General features: G+C 44.6%; 3 protein-coding genes across 7 annotated transcripts in view; all 3 read right to left on the minus strand.

The window, feature by feature from the left end:
- Window positions 1-20,594, minus strand: part of LOC118075809 (immunoglobulin lambda-1 light chain-like) — a 170,557-nt gene that overhangs the window by 57,420 nt on the left and 92,543 nt on the right. The gene's annotated exons all lie outside the window — the stretch shown is intronic.
- LOC118078681 (immunoglobulin lambda-1 light chain-like) overlaps window positions 1-20,594 on the minus strand; it is a 103,333-nt gene that overhangs the window by 38,326 nt on the left and 44,413 nt on the right. The gene's annotated exons all lie outside the window — the stretch shown is intronic.
- The window catches only part of LOC118075804 (immunoglobulin lambda-1 light chain-like), an 87,698-nt gene that overhangs the window by 26,575 nt on the left and 40,529 nt on the right, over window positions 1-20,594 (minus strand). Inside the window, exons 1-2 of one of the 4 annotated variants that reach the window (XM_060269580.1) lie at window positions 6,071-6,163; window positions 5,675-5,970 (exon numbers count right to left, since the gene is read on the minus strand). The exons of the other annotated variants lie outside the window; for them this stretch is intronic. Of the exons in view, the coding sequence (XP_060125563.1) occupies window positions 5,675-5,970; window positions 6,071-6,107 (333 nt within the window). The 5' untranslated portion in view covers window positions 6,108-6,163. Of the gene's footprint in view, window positions 1-5,674; window positions 5,971-6,070; window positions 6,164-20,594 lie in introns of those variants that run through there. 4 annotated transcript variants of the gene reach the window in all.

The raw sequence follows: 20,594 nt of genomic DNA on the forward strand, positions 1-20,594 counted from the left end.
TCATTTCCTTTGAAAACGCAGCACACCCTCCTCTCCACCCCTCGGGATAAAATGCATGCCATGGCACTGTAGAAAATGAAGGGTGAACATTTTTTGGGGGGGTGGGCGGAGTCTGGGGGGAATTAAACAGTGCTTCCCATATACAGAGTTATGCGGAAGAGAGACCGGGTTTTTTGACTCTTTGACTTTTACTTGGTGTACTTGCCCTTCAGCTCTCTATATTGGACAAACAGGCAAAACCCTACGCCAAAGGATAAATGGACATAAATCTGACATCAGGAACCACAAGACAGAGAAACCAGTAGGAGAACACTTCAATCTCCCAGGACATTCTATACAAGATCTCAAAGCAGCTGTTTTATTACAGAAAAATTTCAGAAACAGACTGGAAAGAGAAGTTTCTGAATTGGAACTCATTACCAAGCTTAAAACCATGGATCCACCTGGGATGAACAAAGACATAGGATTCTTATCTCATTATGCATGATCAAGCTTTCTTTAGCACCTCAGCCCTTGCTTTTTCCCCGCAGGACCTATTGCAGTCATCAGCAGTCGTTAACAGCCATCAACAGGTTTACCACTCCTATCAGTCCATCACCCATTCCCATCCACCCCCACCACCTTCTGAATATACATAAGGGTCTGGCTCTTCTGTTTCAGTGTATCTGAAGAAGTGTGCATGCACACGAAAGCTCATACCAAAATAAAAACTTAGTTGGTCTTTAAGGTGCTACTGAATGATTTTTTTTTGTTCTGAAAATGCTTTTTAAAAAAGGTTTTTAAAAATACGTTGAATTTTCCATGAGGCTCACCATTGCCATTTATTGCCACATTGTATATTGCACTTAAAACACAACACGTTTCATTTGCAGCTGTGTAGCTGATTCCTAAGACCGACGGACAGTTACAGACGGACTAACTCTGAGGCAGACAGCAGCATCACAGAACATACCTGCTGCTCTTTGGGATTTTTTTAAAAAATCAAAATCTGTTGCAACAGAATTGCACTGAATTAACAGGTAGAATAAGGAAAATTAAAAAATACGTTTGTTGTTTGTTTACAGATAGTTGCCTTGGTGACAATATCTTGTGTAAATTGCCCATCAGTGGAGACGGCACTGAACTCGAGGAACCAATGATCGGACTAAGGCAGCTTCTCAAGTTCCATTTTTAAACTCCTGTTTTCTCAAAGCAACAAAGCTTCAAGATAAGCAATACCCCAATGCATAATCTGTCCCAAGGGATATGTGGAGGCGGCATGTAATGTGAGAAAGAGAAGGACATGGTTACTGCTCTGCAACATCATGAGAATTGAGCCCCCTCTACCAGGTTGCATAGAGTGGATCTTATCAAGGCTGCCAGCAGCCTCTAGAGGTGTTTATTGAAATACCATGTTGAATCAGGATGTTTTATTTCACCACCTTCTCCAATACGTCATAGATCTGAAGTCCATGTGGCTTGGAGATTAGGACAGACAAATTGGGGCTCTCTATCACACAACCCAGAGTTAGTGTGGTGTTTATGAGGACCAAGATGTAGTTAAGGGGGATCAGACATGGAGGATAAGTAGTGCCCAGTGTAGCCAGAGAACAGCAGTTCAAGATGACATGCCAGCTCCATCAGGCCTCCTCTCCCCGCACCTGGGGGCAGCCATCCCATATGAATTGCCTCAGTGAGACAAGTAGCAAACAGAGCTCATTTCATCAGCTTGGGGCCAGCTGGTCATTATAGGGAGAACTGTTTAGAGTTGGATTCATCCGGGGCAGAGGAACCACTCGGGTGCCTGGGGCGGCGCACCCAGGGGTGCAGCGAGCTTCCCATAGGGGTGGGTGAGGGCAAGGTGAGCCACTCATAGGGACAGGGCACACTGCAGGGCCTCCGGAGTCTGCCTGCCTCCTCCCACTTGGCTGCCGTACAGCTGGGGGGGAGAGGCAGCGGACGGACCGCTTGGGCAGCGTGGAGCCTATGCATGCCCAAGCCACAGCTTCTCTCACAGGAGAGATGTGTGGCTCGGGCGTGTTGCAGGCCCCGCCATGAGTGCCACCTAGCATTTTGTCATCCCCCTGAGTGGTGACACCCAGGACGGCCAACTCTAAATAAGACAAATGCTCTAATAATAGCAAAATACCCCTCTCTGTGGCCCGGCATAGACCTGCTGTCCATTTCCAATGCACTCTTGCAGTCTGTGCTGAATTCTCTACTTCACTGAACCCCTTTCATTTCCTTCCCCTCATGAAATAAGGGAGCGAGGTGCAACAGCAACTGTATTTCTAGGAAAAGTGGGGCTTTGGAGGTAAGAATAAGCCTCTTTTCATGAAAATTCAATTCTACTGGAAGGTCCCTCCTCTGAAGACAGAGTATGATAGCAGGTGCCTTTTTTAGCAAGAGGTTTTTGTCACACTTCCCCATCTGCCTTTATCAGTGTGTGCTGCTTGCTGCTGCTGTCCCACGTCTGGCAGTAATAATCGGCCTCATCCTCTGCTTGGGCTCTGGCAATGCGGAGTGTGGCCGTGTTGCCAGAGCTGGTGCCAGAGAATCGGTCCGAGATCCCAGTGGGTCTCTTACTGTCTTCGTATATTATCGGTACAGGGGCCTGGCCGGGTTTCTGCTGGTACCAGTGCACATATTGGCTCCTAAAGTTGCTCCCGGAACAAGTGATTTGAGCATCTCGTCCCGGAGACACGGACACTGATGGGGGCTGCGTCAACACATACTGGGCAAAAGATCCTGAAAGAGAAAGAGACAAAATATCTCATGATACGTTAGACTCCTCTTTGGTCTACTGCTCAGAGGAAAGAAAGAAAAACCACACTTTTCTTTCTCATACCTGAGAAATAGGTGAGGAAGAGGCAGGCCCAGAGCATGACGATTGGAATGCGAAGGAGCTCTCTTTCCTTAAGGTATAGAGGTTTCTGTTTTAGAGGTGTCTCTCTGCTCTCTTAAATCTTTTCGATGTCCTGACCCAGCCCTACATTCAAATCATTTCCCTTGAAAACGCAGCACACCCTCCTCTCCACCCCTTGGGATAAAATGCATGCCACGGCACTGTAGAAAATGAAGGGGAAACATTTTTGGGGGGGGGATATTGTGGGAATTAAACTGTGAAGCCATTTACAGAGTTATGTGGAAGAGAGACCGGGTTATTTCGTCCTTTAGTTACTTCCCTTTCCCCTCTTTTAAAGACTACCCAAGACACTCTCTTTTAAAGTTGAAATAACAAATGACTTTTGCTCAGTGTACTTGCACTTGCTAGATTAAACATAAAAGACAGGCAAGTCTTATTTATGTTACTAATATGTATTATATAGGTTTGTATCTAAGGTGGAATCTAAACATATATAACAAATGTTCTGAAAATGCTGTTTTTTTAAAAATAAAATACATTTCCATAAGGCTCGCCATCACCATCTAGTATCACATTGTATATTGTTCTTAAAAACACCACTCGTTTCAATTTCACCTGCATACCTTAGTCCTGAAGTATAATTTTTTATTAATTTTTCTCTTTTACAATTTCGAATATTCATTTTAGCAAACTTAAAATATCATTGATATCCCTTCTTCTCTTTCCATGGTTCATTTTGCATAACATAAATCTCTGAATATTTTATATAAACTAGGCCATTCAATATTCCATTATTACATCCATCAAAACTTGTTTACACTGTTGAATTTATCTTAATGCTGCCAAAGTTTCCAAGTGTATGCAATTCCCCCTCATATATTCAATAAACGTTTCCCAATCTACTCAGAGTTAAATACCACCTGTGATTCAGTTGTACACAGTTATTTCCCATATATTCAATGAAGGTTTTCCAATCTTCTCTAAACATATGTTCTTCTTGTTCTCTTATTCTATATGTTAGGTCCGCAAGCTGTTCATATTCCATCAATTTAAGTTGCCATTCTTCTTTAGTTGGGACCTCGCTCATTTTCCATTTTGGGGCTAACAAAACATGGGCTGCAGCAGTAGTGACATACATAAAGAACTTTTTTTGACAGCTGGGAATTTCCATCTGAATTTTCCCATACATGGTTTTTTTTTTTGTTTTTTTTTTTGGATAAGTGCTTTAAAACAATTTTTAATTCATTATATATTATTTCCCCAAACTCTTTTACCCTTTTACAGGTTCACCACATATGAAATAACGTATCCTTGACCTCATTTCAGCTCCAGCACTTCTCTGATTCAGTCTTATACACATTCACAAGCCTACTCAGAATTATGTACCATCTGTAAATCATTTTCAGGTAGTTCCCCTTCAGGGAATAACATGCTGTAAACTTCAGATCGCTCTTCCAACGTTTTCCCCAGAGATGAAAATCTATATTATGTCCTATATCTATTGACCAGTGTGTCATAGTGGCTTTGACAAGCTCATCTTTGATTTCGCAATCTATTAACAGATTGCACATTTTGGATAAAAGTTTTTCTTTGTTTTGTGTAAGCTCTTTTTCAGATAGTGAGCTTTGGTCCAAGAAACCATTTTCCCCATCTACAGTGGAACCTCGGTTTATGAACACCTCGGTTTACGAATTTTCGGTTTATGAACGCCGCGGACCCGTCTGGAACGGATTAATTCACTTTCCATTACTTTCAATGGGAAAGTTCGCTTCAGTTTATGAACGCTTCAGTTTATGAACAGACATCCGGAACCAATTGTGTTCATAAACCAAGGTACCACTGTATTTTAAACATTTCCTGTAAATGATGATATTGTAGCCATTCCGTAACATGGTTCCTTATACTTTCCATTTATTTCAGCTTAGGTTCCCCCTCTGTGAAATGCAGCAATTCCCTGTAAGTTGCCCATTGTCTATCCATATTAACTCTCTTAATTCTAATAGCCTCAACAGGAGATAGCCATAAAGGTTTTTTCCTTTCCAGCATATTTTTATATTTCTCCCAAACTCTATACAAATTCTTCCTTAGAATATGGTTCATAAAACTTTTATAAATCTTCGCCTTCCCATACTAGAGGCATCCATTTTTCTCTGACCGATCATGGACTTAGGAGAATCATAGTCCCATGGGGAGTGGGGCAGCAAAAGCCAAACCCCAATTTTTACATCACCTGCTAGGTTTAGCCCATGTCACTTCCCCTCACCTTTGGAGGAGACAGGTAACCAAGGCTCCCCCCCCCTCAGTCTACATGTGAATTTTGATGTGTGAGGAATTCTGGGCTGCTCCCTCCACATGGCTGCTCCAGCTGTGCTCACACAGCCTATGCTAAGTTATCTACCTGTGTGAACCCCTTTCATTTTCCTTCCCCACTGAAATCCAGGAATTTCCAACAAGGCTGGGTAGTGCTATACAATACAGCAATGTGTGGATAAAGGTAAAGGTAAAGGGACCCCTGACCATTAGGTCCAGTCGTGACCGACTCTGGGGTTGCGCGCTCATCTCGCATTATTGGCCGAGGGAGCCAGCGTATAGCTTCCAGGTCATGTGGCCAGCATGACAAAGCCGCTTCTGGCAAACCAGAGCAGCACATGGAAACGCCGTTTACCTTCCCGCTGTAGCGGTTCCTATTTATCTACTTGCATTTTGACGTGCTTTCGAACTGCTAGGTTGGCAGGAGCTGAGACCAAGCAACGAGAGCTCACCCCGTCTAAGGCAGCTTTGTCAGCAAGAGGTTTTTGTCGCACTTCCCCATCTGCCTGTATCACTGTGAGCTGTGTTGCTGTCCCACACCTGGCAGTAATAATCAGCCTCATCCTCTGCTTGGGCTCTGGCAATGCTGAGTGTGGCTGTGTTGCCAGAGTTGGTGCCAGAGAATCGGTCCGAGATCCCAGTGGGTCTCTTACTGTCTTTGTATATTATCAGCACAGGGGCCTGGCTGGGTTTTTGCTGATACCACTGCACATATTTGCCCCCAACGTTGCTCCCAGAACAAGTGATTTGGGCATCTTGTCCCGGAGACACGGACACTGTTGGGGGCTGTGTCAACACATACTGGGCAAAAGATCCTGAAAGAGAAAGAGACAAAATATCTCATGATACGTTAGACTCCTCTTTGGTCTACTGCTCAGAGGAAAGAAAGAAAAACCACACTTTTCTTTCTCATACCTGAGAAATAGGTGAGGAAGAGGCAGGCCCAGAGCATGATGGGAACGCAGAGGAGCTCTCCTTCCTTAAGCTCAAAGGTGTCTGCTTCAGATGCATCTCTCTGAACTCTTAAATCTTTTCGATCTTGTGACCCAGCCCTACATTCAAATCATTTCCTTTGAAAACGCAGCACACCCTCCTCTCCACCCCTCGGGATAAAATGCATGCCATGGCACTGTAGAAAATGAAGGGTGAACATTTTTGGGGGGTGGGGGGGAGTCTTGTGGGAATTAAACTGTGCTTCCCTTTTTACAGAGTTATGCGGAAGAGAGACCAGTTTTTTGACTAACTTTTACTTGGTGTACTTGCACTTCCTAGATTGAACATAAAATACAGGCAGGTATTACTCCTTTTACTAATATGAATTACATACATTTGTATGTAAGGTGGAATCTAAACACATATAACAAATGTTCTGAAAATGCTTCAAAAAATATACATTGAATTTTACACAAGGCTCACCATCTAGTGTCACATTGTATATTGCACTTAAAACGCAACATGTTTCAATTTCAGCTGTATCGCTTAGTCCGGATGTATAATTTTTATTAAAATTTGGTTAAGTCCAGTCAAAGGCGACTATGGGGTGCAGCACTCATCTTGCTTTCAGGCCGAGGGAGACGGTGTTTTTCCACAGACAGCTTTCCGGGTCATGTGGCCAGCAGGAATAAGCCACTTCTGGTGCAATGGGACACCGTGACAGAAGCCGGAGCTCATGGAAATGCTCTTCACCTTCCCGCCACAGTGGTACCTATTTATGTACTTGCACTGGCATGCTTTCGAAGTGCTAGGTTGGCAGAAGCTGGGACAGAGCAATGGGAGCTCACACCGTCTCAGGGATTCGAACTGTCAACCTTCCAATTGGCAAGCCCAAGAGGCTCAGTGGTAAAATAAAACTTAAACGTACTACGTACTCCAAGGGAATTGTTTCTAAGTATGTTTCATTGTCTCTTAAATCACCTTGAGATGCCAAATGGGAAGGCATTCACTAATGCAATTAGGCCTAAATAAATATGGGGTGAGCTCTCCCCACAACTGTGGAAATCAGGGGTGCCAGCCTGAATAAAATACAGTGGTGCCTCGGTTTATGAAAACAATTGGTTCCAGAAGTCTGTTCATAAACTGAAGCATTCATAAACTGAAGCGAACTTTCCCATTGAAAGTAATGGAAAGTGGATTAATCCGTTCCAGACGGGTCCGCGGAGTACTAAACCTGAAGCGTACTTAACCTGAAGCATGGGTGTAATTGGTTTCGAAAGTCTGTTCATAAACTGAAGCGTTCATAAACTGAAGCGAACTTTCCCATTGAAAGTAATGGAAAGTGGATTAATCCATTCCAGACGGGTCCGCGGAGTACTCAACCTGAAGCGTACTTAACCCGAAGCATGGGTGTAATTGTTTCCGGAAGTCTGTTCATAAACTGAAGTGAACTTTCCCATTGAAAGTAATGGAAAGTGAAAAAATCCGTTCCAGATGGGTCCGCGGTGTTCGTAAACCGAAAATTCGTAAACCGAGGTGTTCGTAAACCGAGGTTGCACTGTATTGGGGAGGGGGGAGTGAGGTAAGTCCTGCCTCACATAATCAATCACACGATGTGGTGAAAGCACACCATTTGAATGGCAATGCCCAGCAACTTTGGACAAGGGGCAGCCCCCTCAAATCTTTTATTGGGAGGACAACGAAGGGACCTCGACCCCTAGGATTTGGCTCCTCTGGCAGAAATGAGTTTAAAGGTGCTGCTCCCTAAACTGGAATAATTGTCATAACTCTGCATGGTCCCCCTGCAAGCACTGAGCAGTTTCTCCTCTGAGACTGAAGAGAAGGTTTTTGTCTCAGTTCCTCATCAGAGCACATCGCTGTGCACTCTGTTTTATTGTGCCACAATGTACAGTGATATTCAGCCTCGTCTTCTGCCAGGGCTCCCGCAATGGTTAGATACCCAGTTTTGCTTGAGGCTTCTCTGGACCCGGAGAAACGATCAGGAAGCCCGGAACTGTGGTTCTTGTAAGATTCTGAGAAAGATCTTCAAAGGAATCGCGGAGGGTTGCCGGGCTTCTGCTGATACCAGTTCACATAGCTGTCAAAAATGAACGTTCTGCTCGCAGCACAAGCAAGTTTCACTTCGTTCCCCAGTGACACAGATTTTGACGCTGGCTGAGACAATGTAGGCCGAGAGCTTGAACCTGAGAAAAGGATATGATCATTGTTGATATTTTTATTTTCCTTTCCCCCCCTGCTAGAATAGGCTCCTGAAGGCAAAACAAAGGTTAGCAATTTTAGCAAGCGTTTTTGTCGTTCCCACCTGTGCACCACACCAGCGAAAGGCGAAATACAGAAGGCCAGATCATGATGAGAAGATTTTGGGACTCCAGTGAGAAAAAACGAACAACCCCCACAAGAGTAGACATTCCCTGCAGCCGCTGCACATTATATCAGCACCTAAGCTCCGCCTTTGTGTTCATCCACTGTGATCTGATTGGCCCTTATGATCGTGAGTCTACTTAAAAGCAGAAGCTGCCTTTCCTGGCTGAGTGGTGCTTCGCTTTGGCTTCCTTATGGGTGAACCATAATTGGGGGGAAACACTCTAAAGTTATACAGCAAGGTGCATTAGTCTTTGCTGGCTTCACAAGGATGTTTGTTGGTTGGTTGGTTGCTTGGATGGTTTATGGCTAGGAGTCGAGGGTGTCCCTCAAGGCCACTCCCAGGGCCGTCTTATCCATAGGTGCTAGGGGTGCGGGGCACCCAGGCGCCGAAGTCTCAGGGGCGCCAGGCCGAGGGTCCGGGGCCCGAGAGTTGAGTCCGGGGAAGAGCCTGCCTGTTGGTTGGAGCTGCTGTGGGCGGCTCTCCACCCCACCCCACCCCCCTGCCAGGGTCTGATGGCGGAGTCATCATCTGATGGCGGAGTCTGATGGCGGAGTCTCAGCGACCACTCACAGTCACCAGTCTAGCTGCCACATTCTGGATTAGTTGTAGTTTCCGGGTCACCTTCAAAGTAGCCCCACATAGAGCGCATTGCAGTGGTCCAAGCGAGAGATAACTAGAGCATGCACCACTCTGGTGAGACAGTCTGCGGGCAGGTAGGGACTCAGCCTGCGAACCAGATGGAGCTGATAAACAGCTGCCCTGGACACAGAATTGGCCTGCGCCTCCATGGACAATCTCAATCTGTTAGCCGCCATCCATCCTCCAACCGCCTCCAGACACTCACACAGGACCTTCACCGCCTTCCCTGGTTCTGATTTGAAAGAGAGGTAGAGCTGGGTATTACCCGCATACTGATGAACACCCAGCCCAAACCCCTGATGATCTCTCCCAGCGGCTGCGTGTAGATGTTAAAAAGCATGGGGGAGAGGACAGAACCCTGAGGCATCCCACAAGTGAGAGCCCAGGGGTCTGAACACTCTTCCCCCACCACCACTTTCTGAACACGGCCCAGGAGGAAGGAGCGGAACCACTGTATGACAAGCCCTTTAGACGGTCCAGAAGGATGTTATGGTCGATGGTGTCAAAAGCCGCTGAGAGATCCAGCAGAATCTCTGTTTTTTGTTATATATTGTTATAGCTCTATGCTTGTAAAATCAAATAAAATTATTTTTTTTTATTAAAAACACACACACAAAACTTCGCTATACGGAACTGCCTTTAGAGGTCTCCAGATGCAGGTGGATCTAGCAGATTCTGAACAGGCCCAGCTCCCCCCCCAAAAAAGTGCCCGGTTTTGTATTTGGGTTATCAGCAGCTGGAGTATCTGCCTCGACTTTTGGTGGATGCTGTGGAGACTTCCACAATGGCAGGGGTCCCCTGTTGGCAGATCCCAGCAGAGCTGGGTGGGGCAACACATCTGTCGAATCCTAACCATTATGGACAGACTGTAATTGCTTTCTCTGCCCAATAGGTTGTGGAAATGAAGTGTTGTGGGGTTTGTCCTTTCCTCTTGTCTGGTTTGCAGACATGACTTAAACCGTACCTTCTTTAAAAGAAATCAGTATCTACATAAATTGCTCTGAGGAGTGAAAGTATCCTGAAAACAGGAAATCAAGCAGGAAGTAGTTTTACATAAAGATGCCCTTGACATGTCACAGGTGGTTCCATGGTACAGTTGATGCTTCTCCACCATTCCACTTTTTTTAAAAAAAGATTCTCATGAAAAAACCCTCATGAAAATTCATCCGTCTTTCAGTGCAAATTTCTCCAAATCAACATATTCATCAATGCAATTTTGTCTGAAATGTGCATTTTCTGCAAAGCAAGGAGTGTTGCGCATTTCTGTGCACCATTTTCGCTCAGATATGCACTTTAGACTAGAACATTGCCATCTGAATGAATGAATCTTTATTTGCGCCAGCCATCGGCCATAGCAATAAAACAACAATACGATATACAAAGAATGGGAATACAAATAAGAAGTCGATTATATAAAATGCATTTTAGGGTTTTGAATCAATAGTCAAGTAATGGACCTTATTCTGATTGCCCCAGCTAAAAACCTTGCAACCTTTGCTGTCACCTCTTCATCTTGATCTGCCAAGAGAAAGGACACTGTGGCAGTGGCTGGGCGACCCGGAATGGATAATAAAAGAGGGGTGATAATGCCATTCCTCAAGTCTTTATGAAGAGTTCAAGTCAGAAGGACGTGCGTCACCGATTCGGTACTGCCATCCCCACAGGGACATAAGTTTTTTTTGTGTGGAATCTGTTAGAATCATCCCTCAAGTACAGCCAAGGGCAATACATGCAATCATGCGAGGGTAAAAGTGTATCTATGTTTTAGAATTGCTAGGTTATGCAGATAGGGTGCCAGAAAGTCAAAACGGAAGGTGGAAAATAGTCATACCATGGGCAAAATTTCCTTATTGTGGCCAAGTTGTTCTGACGCTCATTATCATTTAGGTCAGGCGTAGGCAAACTCCGGCCCTCCAGATGTTTGGGACTACAATTCCCATCATCCCTAGCTAACAGGACCAGTGGTCAAGGATTTTGCCTCTGCCTGATTTAGGTGCTGACAAATTAGACTGTTTGCTTTAGTAAAACCCAAAGTGAGTAGCTGTTGGGGTGATAAGCCACAAGAGTTAAGTTTTTGATAGACAATTTTAGTCCAGGAGCATTGCCATCTCATTCACACCGAATACAGTGGTGCCTCGCAAGACGAATTTAATTCGTTCCGCGAGTCAATTCGTTTTGCCAATGGAGCAGAAATGCCCAGCTGCACCTCAACGAGTGGAGAAAGTTTCCAGGAAGCAAACAGGAAGCATCTTCAGCCACCTGAGACCCGGTAAGATGTGGCAGCTGCAACTCCCTTTGAGGACCAAAGGTTTGCGTCTTACTTCCCCCTCTGAACACACCACTGTGCCGAGACGCAGTAACGTTATCCCATCCTTCACAGTAATAATCAGCTTCATCTTGCTGTTGAACATCAGCGATGATTAAGGTGACTGTTTTTCCGGTGCTGCGACCAGAAAATCGTTCTGGAATCCCAGCAGGTCTTTCCTTGTCCTTATATATAACTACCTTGGGGATGCCACCAGGTTTTTGCTGGTACCAATAAACGTAGTGCTTATCAACCCTTTCTCCTGAACATGTGAATTCTGCAGTTTGTCCTAGAGCTACAGAGGCTGACGGTGGCTGATTAAGAACGTACTGGGCCGCAGAACCTGGAAAGGGGAAAAATAATTGTAAGGTTGGTGGATGGAATGACCTTGGCTTGAGTGGGGATGCATGCAGAGATGGTCGCCTGGGACACTATAGGCCCAAATGAGCATCTTCTCTACACGTATATCCCAGCTCAAGGCAAAGTCATGGGTCCATCAGCGCCTCCACTCAAACCAGCTCAAATGACCTGGGGCTCCCAAAACCGAGATCAAGAGACGTCCAATGGAATGGCAATGCCTATTTTGTAGAATAGGAAAAAGGGATCTAAAATTGGGGAGGTACCCATCTCAGTACCTGAGTAATAAGCGAAGACCAGGATGAGTAGATGACAAGGAGACATGGCCATGGTGGACATGGGTGATGAACTCTCCTTCCTAAGAGTGACCCCGGGCAGCTTCCTCTTAAAGCCCATCGAAGGCACTGAATGCTCCCTTTATGCAAATTCAATCCCTGTTGATTGGCCACCAAGGCTGCCCCTATGCATAGGAGTGGCACAGTGTGTTCCTCCAGCCATACTTGCAAGCTCCCTTTGTGGCTTCTACATCATCCTATCTTTGGGGTGTGTTCAGGAGAACGTAAGGGAAACGGCACTCTGAATGCCAGGATGGTGCGCATGAGAGATGTAGCTTGCAACGTATTAATGTGTCATCATGAATCTGGTTGAGAAATGCCATACAAGATCTTATACACGAACACCCTTCCCCAGTCTCCTGCACAAAACTGATTTCATTCGTTCCAGTATTTTAAGAGCAAGGCAGCCCTCTAGGGGCCCTGTCACATTCTGCAATGTGAGGGCTCCAATCTATTTGACCATAACTGAAGTAAGTAAATAAGTTAACTTCTACATGAAAGAACGCATTTCCTGACCTGCTTTGTCCCCCAAACTCCTTTTAGCTTAATATTTTTTTTCTTGTTTGTTCAACCTCCGCTTGATATTTTAATTCATTAAGTTTTCCTTCACACAAGCCACCCAGTTGTGTAAATTTTGTAAAACTTCATATCAATCAGTGTACAGTGAGGTGTGTGCACTATATTTAATAGGGGGCAGGTAGCGGGATCAGTCCGTCGCATTACTCATTGGTGATAAGTGTTGGGATCTGCTACATATTATTGGTGGCTAGAGGTGGGATCCGCTACACCTAGGTAAGTGGTACCTCTGGCTAAGAACTTAATTCGTTCTGGAGGTCCGTTCTTAACCTGAAACTTTTCTTAACCTGGGGTACCACTTTAGCTAATGGGGCCTCCCGCTGCCGCCGCGTGATTTCTGTCCTCATCCTGAGATAAAGTTCTTAATCCGAGGTACTACTTCCGGGTTAGTGGAGTCTGTAACCTGAAGCGTCTTAACCTGAAGCATCTGTAACCCGAGGTACCACTGTACTTAGAGAGACAGCGTACCAAAAGATTTTATCTCAGTTCCTCTTAGGACTGCATCATGTTGCACTTGGGGGATGCCACACAATACAGTGGTACCTCGCAAGACGAATGCCCTGCAAGACGGATTTTTTGCAAGACGAATGCATCTTGCGATCTGATGGTGACTCGCAAGACGAATTCGTTTTGCGGAAAATTAGTCTTGCAAATCGCGGTTTCCCATAGGAATGCATTGAAATTTAATTAATGCATTCCTATGGGCAAAAAAAGAAATTTCAATGCATTCCTATGGGAAACTGCGATTCGCAAGACGAATTTTCCGCAAAACAAATTGACTCGCGGAATGAATTAAATTCGTCTTGCGAGGCACCACTGTACAGTAATAATCAGCCTCATCTGCTGCCTGGATGATGCAGATGGCTAAATATCAAATATTTGGGGATGGAAGCAGGGAAGTAAGGTCCCCAGAGCCTGCGACAGCACTGGTATAGGAATAATACAGGAACCTGGAAGGGCTGCCAGGTGTTTGTTGGTACCAGGCTTGTCCATAGCTGGTCACTTTTGCACTGTTGCATATGCTGGAAGCTACCCAGAGTGTCTGGGGCAACCCAGTTAGATGAGCGAGGTATTATGGAATAGGAGGTCGCTATTTTCATCATAAAATTGCTGGAGGGCTTGGTGGAGGCAGATGATTATGGCACACAAGCTTAAGTTTGGAGACAAGGCTCAGCATACCTAAGGGGAGGGTGTTGGGATGGGGGGTTCGATTGTAATAAAGATTTGTTGTTGTTGTTCTGCCCCATCCTGGATTTCCCCTGTGGCAGAGGGGTGTCTGGGAGGGGTAGGATTTTAAAGTAAAGGTTAGGAAAATGAAAAGGATTAAAGAATTAGGAGGAAGGAAAATTGCTAAAGAGGAGAATACATTGGAAATCAGAAGGGAGGGGAGGGGAATTCCATAAGACAATGATTAGGAAATTGAAGTTAAAAATTATAAGTGTAGTGTTGTTATTGAGTTGAAGTGTTTGGTGTGATATTGTATGTTTTTGTTGTCTTGTTTTTGTATGTATGTGTTTTATAAAAACCGAATAAAAATTATTATTATTTTAAAAAAAGGCTCAGCATACCTGGCTCCCATTCCGCAGAGTGTCTCATTGTAAGCCTAGTGTTCAGACAGAAAGTGCCTTTGATCTGCAGTCAGAGGCTTTTGTCTCAGTTCCTCATAGGACTGCATCACTGTGGAACTTGCTACCTGGGGGATACCACACAGCACAGTAATAATGAGCCTCATCTACTGCCTGAAGGTTGCTGATGGTTAAATACCAGGTGTTTTGGGAGCTCTCCTTGGAAGCAGAGAACCGACTGAGGTCCCCAGAACCTGAGCCTGCACTGCTATAGTAATAATACAGGAACCGGGGAGGGCTGCCAGGATTTTGCTGGTACCAAGACTGGTAATAGCTTGTCACTGTTGCACTGCTCATGGAACAAGAGAGTTTAACTGTCTGTCCAGGAGAGGCTGACATAGAAGGCTCCTGAGTCACCACAGGCTGGGCACTGGAGACTGGGGAAAGAAGAAGACCGTTAGTTTCTCTGAGACCATTCTGTGTTTAAGGTACTGTCTGAAAAGTAGTCCTTCCTACTCTGCTCACCTGTGCACCATGTTGCCAGGAGGACAATGAGAGATGCCCCAAGCATGATAAAAAGCTTTCAGACTTCTGGGAAATGCAGACTCTGTTGCTCAGAATATGCCCTGCATTGCTTTCTTTTTATTCCATCCCACTTAAGTAGGCAACTTCCATGCCCTGCCCCTTATGGAAATCTGCTGGCTTCTAATTGGTCCACCTCTTCATGCTACGCATTGTAAAAAAATCGGTGTAGCTTATCGTTCAGCTGGGTGTCAACTGTAGTGAAACAGGAGCAGATTCAATCCATCTCCTTCATGATCCAAAGTGAAACGACATATTAATTGTTCTCACGTGGAATTTGAGTGGCCCACATGTCTGCAGATTGGGAAGGGAACTGTGGCCATCCAAAATCAAGGCAATGATTTCTCCTAATTGGTTACCCCTCAGCCCAGAATTGCCATACTAATTTGGATAATAAAATAATAAAAAACACCAACAATGAGAATCTCAGAAAGTAGTCTGGAGGGTGACCTGAGCTCAGCGAATCAAAGACCTCTGAGATCTGAGTGCCAACTAGTTTGTGTTTGTTGGTTTGTTTGTTTATTTGTTGGTTGGTTGGTTTGTGTTGCTGGGGGAATTGAGGGAAATGGCTTGGTAGTGTCACTAATGTTTCATACTAGGGATTACTATAATTCATATGATTCAAAACCTTCCCATTCATTTCATCCAGGGAGGTTTCCGGAGGAGAGAAAGAAAAAATGACGCCTTTTCCTTTCCCCACTTTCCAGAAATAATTCCAAGCACCTCTGATATACCACAATAAAAGGGATGAGATGTGAGGTTATGAATCAGTGCACCTTAAGGTGCTATAGTGTAGCAGGAGAAATTTTCAAGCATGTAGGAAAGGAGAAAAGGTGTATTCTTCCAATTTCTCATGAAGAACAAACAGCAAGTCAGAAAACTTCAATACTCTTTGACGTGTTGGGCTAGTGCTGTGATGTTTTTACTGTAATAATCTGTGTTTTAAAAGATCACACAAACACACTGTTTTAATTTTATTAATGTTTAATTGCTTTTCATTGGCCTATTAAATTTTTTTGACGTGAGGGCCAGATTCAAAGGGCCAGAGGAGCACATTCAACCCCCAGGCTTCAGATTCCCCACCTCCGACTGTTATATGAAGAGAAGCAGAAGGCTATGAAGCAAATGTCCATCAGACTAAGAGCATGAAGGCATTGTTTTTGATCATTTGGTCTGGGGCAGAGAGTCATTAGCACTAAATGAGTGTTAGAGATGTTGTGACACATGCGTGCGCGCGTGTGCACACACACATACACACACAGGTAAAGCTAAAGGACCCCTGGAAAGTTAAGTCCAGTCCAATTCGACTTGGGGGTGTGGCACTAATCTCACTTTCAGGCTTTCTGGGTCATGTGGCCAGCATGACTAAACCACTTCTGGCGCAATGGAACACTGTGATGGAAGCCAGAGCGCACGGAAACACCGTTTACCTTCCTGCCACAGCAGTACCTATTTACCTACTTACAGTGTTATGCCTTAGAACTGCTAGGTTGGCAGGAGCTGGGACAGAGCAATGGGAGCTCACCACCCCCGCACGGATTCGAACTGCCAACATCCCAATAGGTAAGCCCAAGAGGCTTGGTGGTTTAGACCACAGCACCACCTGTGTCTCTACACACATACACACATACATACATACACACAGAGAGAATAAGGACCCACAAGTTTCCTTTAGAGATGATGCTCAGACATCCAGCTTCTGATTCTGCAGAGAGTCTCATTGTAAGCCTGGTGTTTGGACAGAAAGTGCCTTTGATCTGCAGTCAGATGTTTTTGTCTCAGTTCCTCATAGGACTGCATCACTGTGGAACTTGCTACCTGGGGGATACCACACAGCACAGTAAAAAGCAGCCTCGTCGACTGCCTGGATGTTGCTGATGGTTAAATACCAAGTATTTTGGGAGCTCTCCTTGGTAGCAGAGAACCGGCTGACATCTCCAGAGCCTGCGCTTGCACTGCTATAGTAATAGTACAGGAGCCTGGGAGGGCTGCCAGGCTTTTGCTGGTACCAAGACTGCCAATAGTTTGTCACTGTTGCGCTGCTCATGGAACAGGAGAGTTTAACCGTCTGTCCAGGGGATGCTGATATGGAGGATTCCTGAGTCAGCACAGGCTGGGCACTGGAGACTGGAGAGAGAAGAATACAATTAGTTTATCTGAAACCGTTCTGTATTAGAGGCACTGTCTGAAAAGTAGCCCTTCCTACTTTGCTCACCTGTGCACCATGTTGCCAGGAGGACAATGAGAGATGCCACAAACATGATAAAAAAGCTCTCCAACGTCTGGGAAATGCAGACTCCGTTGCTCAGAACGTGCCCTGCCTGCTTTCTGCTCCAACCCACTTCCTAAAATAGGCAACTTCCATGCCCCGCCCCTTATGCTAATCTGCTGAACTTCCAGTGGTGCACACACATATATAGTCTGAAAACTTACTCGGCCTAAAAGCCCCATGTCCAGCTGGACGTCAGTTGCACCAAAAAGGGAGCAAACACAATCCATCTCACACAGGGCTTAAAATTGAAATGATGTGTCACCCATTGTTCTGGATGCACCCCCATAATGGGGTAAAATGGGGTGAAACTGGGCAGACTCTCGTGTTCCCAAGTCGGATCATGTCATTGATAAGGCATCTCAAGGTCTCCCCGGTTGGACCTACACTGACCTTTTAATGTTATTAGAATATTATTTGAAAACATCTCAGGGCATACTTGCCTTTTAGTTTCTTTCACCAAAATGCTGTCTCCCTGCTGCTGGTGGCTCTGCAGCTCCTTCTGGTGTCACATTTTAATGCCGCATTATGAATGTTAAAAGTAAGATGTCATGTGCGACGAAAGTCCTTTACTTTCCGTCTTATAACTTTGACCTCTCAATTATTAAAAGCACCGACAGGGATTTCTCAGGTAAATCAAACCTCCCACTTATCCCTCTAGCCTTTCTTTAAACCCTCTAGCACTCATGGGTTTTCAAAAATAAGAGAGTCCTCTTCCAGCCTAAACATGGCCAGGTACCTATATAGACTCGGGGCTATAAGTCAGACTGTTCCTATGTGTACTCAGATAAGGGTTTCCACTTCACTAGAAACTCCCTTACTGTAAAGCTAGCCTCCTTCCTGAGGTAACTTTATTATCATTCAGAACCTGTCTCCTCCTTTAGCCCCCCTCCTTTTCTTGGTGCACTCTCAGCCACAAACTAACCTTCCTCCTCTAAAAGGCAGTTTTGACAGTTTAAAAGAGTTCCCCACCAACTGGGTTCCTGGATACCTTAGCTGGAAAATGAAATGGACGATTACTGGTATGACACTTTAAAGATGGATATTTATTGGCTTGAATCTTAATGGTTGCTTTCTGGTATCATTGGTACAAACTTAATTTCACAGGTAACATTCTTGGTAATCAAATAACAGAATACTTATCAACTACTTCATCTACTCTAAGTCTACCTTCTCCACAACCACCCAAGCTCCCCCACAAAAAAAAACCCAACCGCCACTTAATGGCTGCACATCATATTTTAAACCCTCGGCAGTCCCTCCTCCAGCGGAATGTTGCTGCCAGTCACCAGGGAGTCTGGGTTAACCCTTCAAGTGGCCTGCTTGGAGAAGCAAAATACAACAGAACATTTCTTTTAAAAAACAAACACGTCACATCATGTGTCAATACACTCCTTGACACTCCCTTAACGTTAAAAACCATGAGTGTAGATCCACCCCCTGACTCTCCTAAAAGTTATTACGGTATTGCTTCACTTTCCCCCAAAAGTTAAATACAAACCCATTTTTTCCTGAGAAACAAAACAAAACAAACCAGAAAACAAGCAGCATTAAGGTAAATTCAACATTGATGGATGTAATAACGGAATACTGAATGTTCTAGTTTATATAAAATATGCAGGGATTTATGTTATGCAAAATGAACCACGGAAAGAGAAGAAGGGAAGTGACTGATATTTTAAGATTGTTTAAATGAATATTCTAAATTGTAAAACAGAAAAATTAATAAAAATTATGTGAAAAACAACAAGCAAAAAGTTAAATACAAACCCTTTTTTCTGAGAAACAAAATAAAACAGCAAACAAAGAGGACTAGGGAGGGGAGGCATAGAGTGGCAGTGGAGTGGAAGCTTTCATTGATTTGGACAGGTCTATCTATATACACAGGAACTAAGCTGTCTATCTCATTGTTCCATCTAGCCCAATAATGTCTGCACTGACTGCCAGCAGCACGGACTGGAGATGCTGAGGATTCAACCTGGGGCTGTCTGCATGCAAGGCAGATGCTCTACCACTGAACTATGGCTAGACACGGCGCCAGAGAACTGGTCCGAGATCCCGCTGGGCCTGGTACTCCCACCATAAATTATAAGCTTGGGTGTTTGCCCAGGTTTGTCGGAACCACTGTTGAAAGACAACAGCAACGTCATCCCCTGAACAGGTGATGTGGGCGTTTTGCCACAGAGAGACAGAGACTGACCGAGGCTGCGTCAGTAAGGAACCTGCAAAAAGAAGGACGCTTCGTATTAGAAAGGAAGTTTCTATTTAATTGTTCAAATGTATGCACACACTAGCAAATACATTTTTCCTTTGTAGCACCTGACCAATAGGTGAACAGGATGATGAGAAGGGAGGCCCAGAGCATGATGGGAATCCAAATCAGCAGTCTTCCCTAAGGCACACTGGGTTTTCCAGCTCTGCTCCTCTCTTAAGCCTCTTCCAGAACCTGTGACCCAGCCCCACATTCCAATCATTTCCTTCGAACAGCAATATCCTTCTTCCTCATTCATTTAGAGTTAATGCCTGGCGGCAAATAATTAATTTTCTTAGCCTATGACTGTTAGGATTCATTCCCCGTCTGCAGTCATAGGGTTGTTGTGTATCATATGACTGTATGTGTTTTCATTCCCACAGAGTGGAAGTGACGTAGACAGGATGTTTACGTGGGACTGTTGTTCCTTTGTTCTTTCTCTTTACTGGCTGTTATGCCAGAGAGAGGGAGCCAATATGTAGAGCTCCCAGTTTGTTTATATGCAAATAAAGCAGTTTAGCCTTATTTACTGACTTGTGTGTTGTTCATCACAATCACATATTTGGCCTGTGGGACCAGTCTGACAACTGGCCCCCGGGACAGCCGAATTACTGACAATGACATCCCAGGTATGGATGTGTCCTTGGCAAAAAGAAGAGCACACTGTTGCCCTTTTATTTCTTGATTCCCCTAATTATTTTATTTCTGATTTCTGATTTTATACATTTCAATATTTTTATAATCATTTTAACATTTCAAAAAATGACTTCCTTCCCTCTCTTTCTGCTTAGTGTTAAGGCTTTAGTCTTATTATAACTTATTGCAAGTTTAAGTTAAGTCTGCTGCAACTGGATTTCTTATGGATAGGGCCAATCCTGAACGTATTGGATTTGTGACCTTTATGCTCATTTGCCTTCAGTAGCAGTCAAGCTCTGCTGGATGAAATTGCCTCTGGTCTATTTTAGGGGAATCCTGCAACGTGTTTGCGTTGTTACTCTGCTAACTATACATTGGGATCTCCACTAGATCAATACTGAGTAGGATTCCATGACACTTCCATCACTCCCAGGCAGCTTAGCTGTGGCCTAAGAAATGTGGAGGCTCAGAACAACTGGAGAACTTTGCAATCACAAACCACTGTGCAGTCTGGGGCGGGCACAGCCTGCAATGAAGCCTGAGGAGCTTGAGGATGAAGAGTTTTCGTTTCAGTTCCTCCGCTAGCTGTATCACAGTAAAACGAG

This window comes from Zootoca vivipara, chromosome 17, assembly GCF_963506605.1.
Source record: "Zootoca vivipara chromosome 17, rZooViv1.1, whole genome shotgun sequence".
NCBI lineage: Eukaryota > Metazoa > Chordata > Lepidosauria > Squamata > Lacertidae > Zootoca > Zootoca vivipara.